The sequence below is a fragment of the Eimeria mitis genome, genomic scaffold (assembly GCF_000499745.2).
Source record: "Eimeria mitis Houghton genomic scaffold, Emh_scaff599, whole genome shotgun sequence".
In the NCBI taxonomy this organism is placed as follows: domain Eukaryota; phylum Apicomplexa; class Conoidasida; order Eucoccidiorida; family Eimeriidae; genus Eimeria; species Eimeria mitis.
Window position 1 is genome coordinate 10,201 of NW_013574217.1, and position 796 is coordinate 10,996.

The following is a 796-nucleotide window of genomic DNA, read 5'->3' on the forward strand; positions in this document are numbered from 1 at the left end:
GAAACTATCATAAGGGGTCTGAATGATATAACCCTTATAAAATACCTACAGCAGCAACAGCAACAGCACCAGCAGCAGCAACACAACAAACAGCAGCAGCACCAGCATCAGCACCAGCATCACCAGCAACAGCAGCAGCAGCAGCAGCAGCAGCAGCAGCAGCACAACCACAAGCACATGAATAAGCAACATCTCTCGCTGCTTACATCTGCAACAGCAGCAAAGTGCTGCAGTTCATCAGCAGGACTGAGGAGGGCCCCCTGGGGGCCCCCACCATTTGGGTGTATCTCTAGTAAAGGGTCAGAGAAGAGACAGGAGGAGGGAGAGGGAGCTGATAGAGAAAAGAAAAAGAAAAAAAACAAAAATAAAATAAATAAATAAAAGGAGACAGAGAAAGGAGATAGAGAGAGGAGAAAGGAGACAAAAAAGAAGAGAAAAATAAAGGAGACAGAAAAAAGAAAGTAAAGAAAACAATAAAACAGCAACAAACAAATAAAAGCAAATCATCAGCACAAAGCCAACAGCACCCCATCAGCAGCAGCAGCAGCAGAAGCAGCAGAAGCAGCAGCAACAGCAGCAGCTGCAGCAGCAGCAACAGTAACAACAGCAGCAGCAGCGAGACAGCTGCAGCAGCAGCACGCAGCAGCAAAAAAGACAAAAGGAGACAGTTGCAGCAGCACGATCAACCAGCAGAAAAAAGAAACAAGGAGGAGACAGCAGCATCAACAGCAGCAGCAGCAGAATCCTCCTCGGGCTGCGTGCTGTCGCTGTCGCAGGTGCTTGCGGGGGTCTTGAG

General features: G+C 48.2%; 1 protein-coding gene across 1 annotated transcript in view; it reads right to left on the reverse strand.

The window, feature by feature from the left end:
* EMH_0017340 (uncharacterized protein) overlaps window positions 1-796 on the reverse strand; it is a gene marked incomplete at both ends in the record, with an annotated part of 5,750 nt that overhangs the window by 2,938 nt on the left and 2,016 nt on the right. Inside the window, one exon of the mRNA XM_013500872.1 lies at window positions 207-331. Within this exon, the coding sequence (XP_013356326.1) occupies window positions 207-331 (125 nt within the window). The remainder of the gene's footprint in view (window positions 1-206; window positions 332-796) is intronic.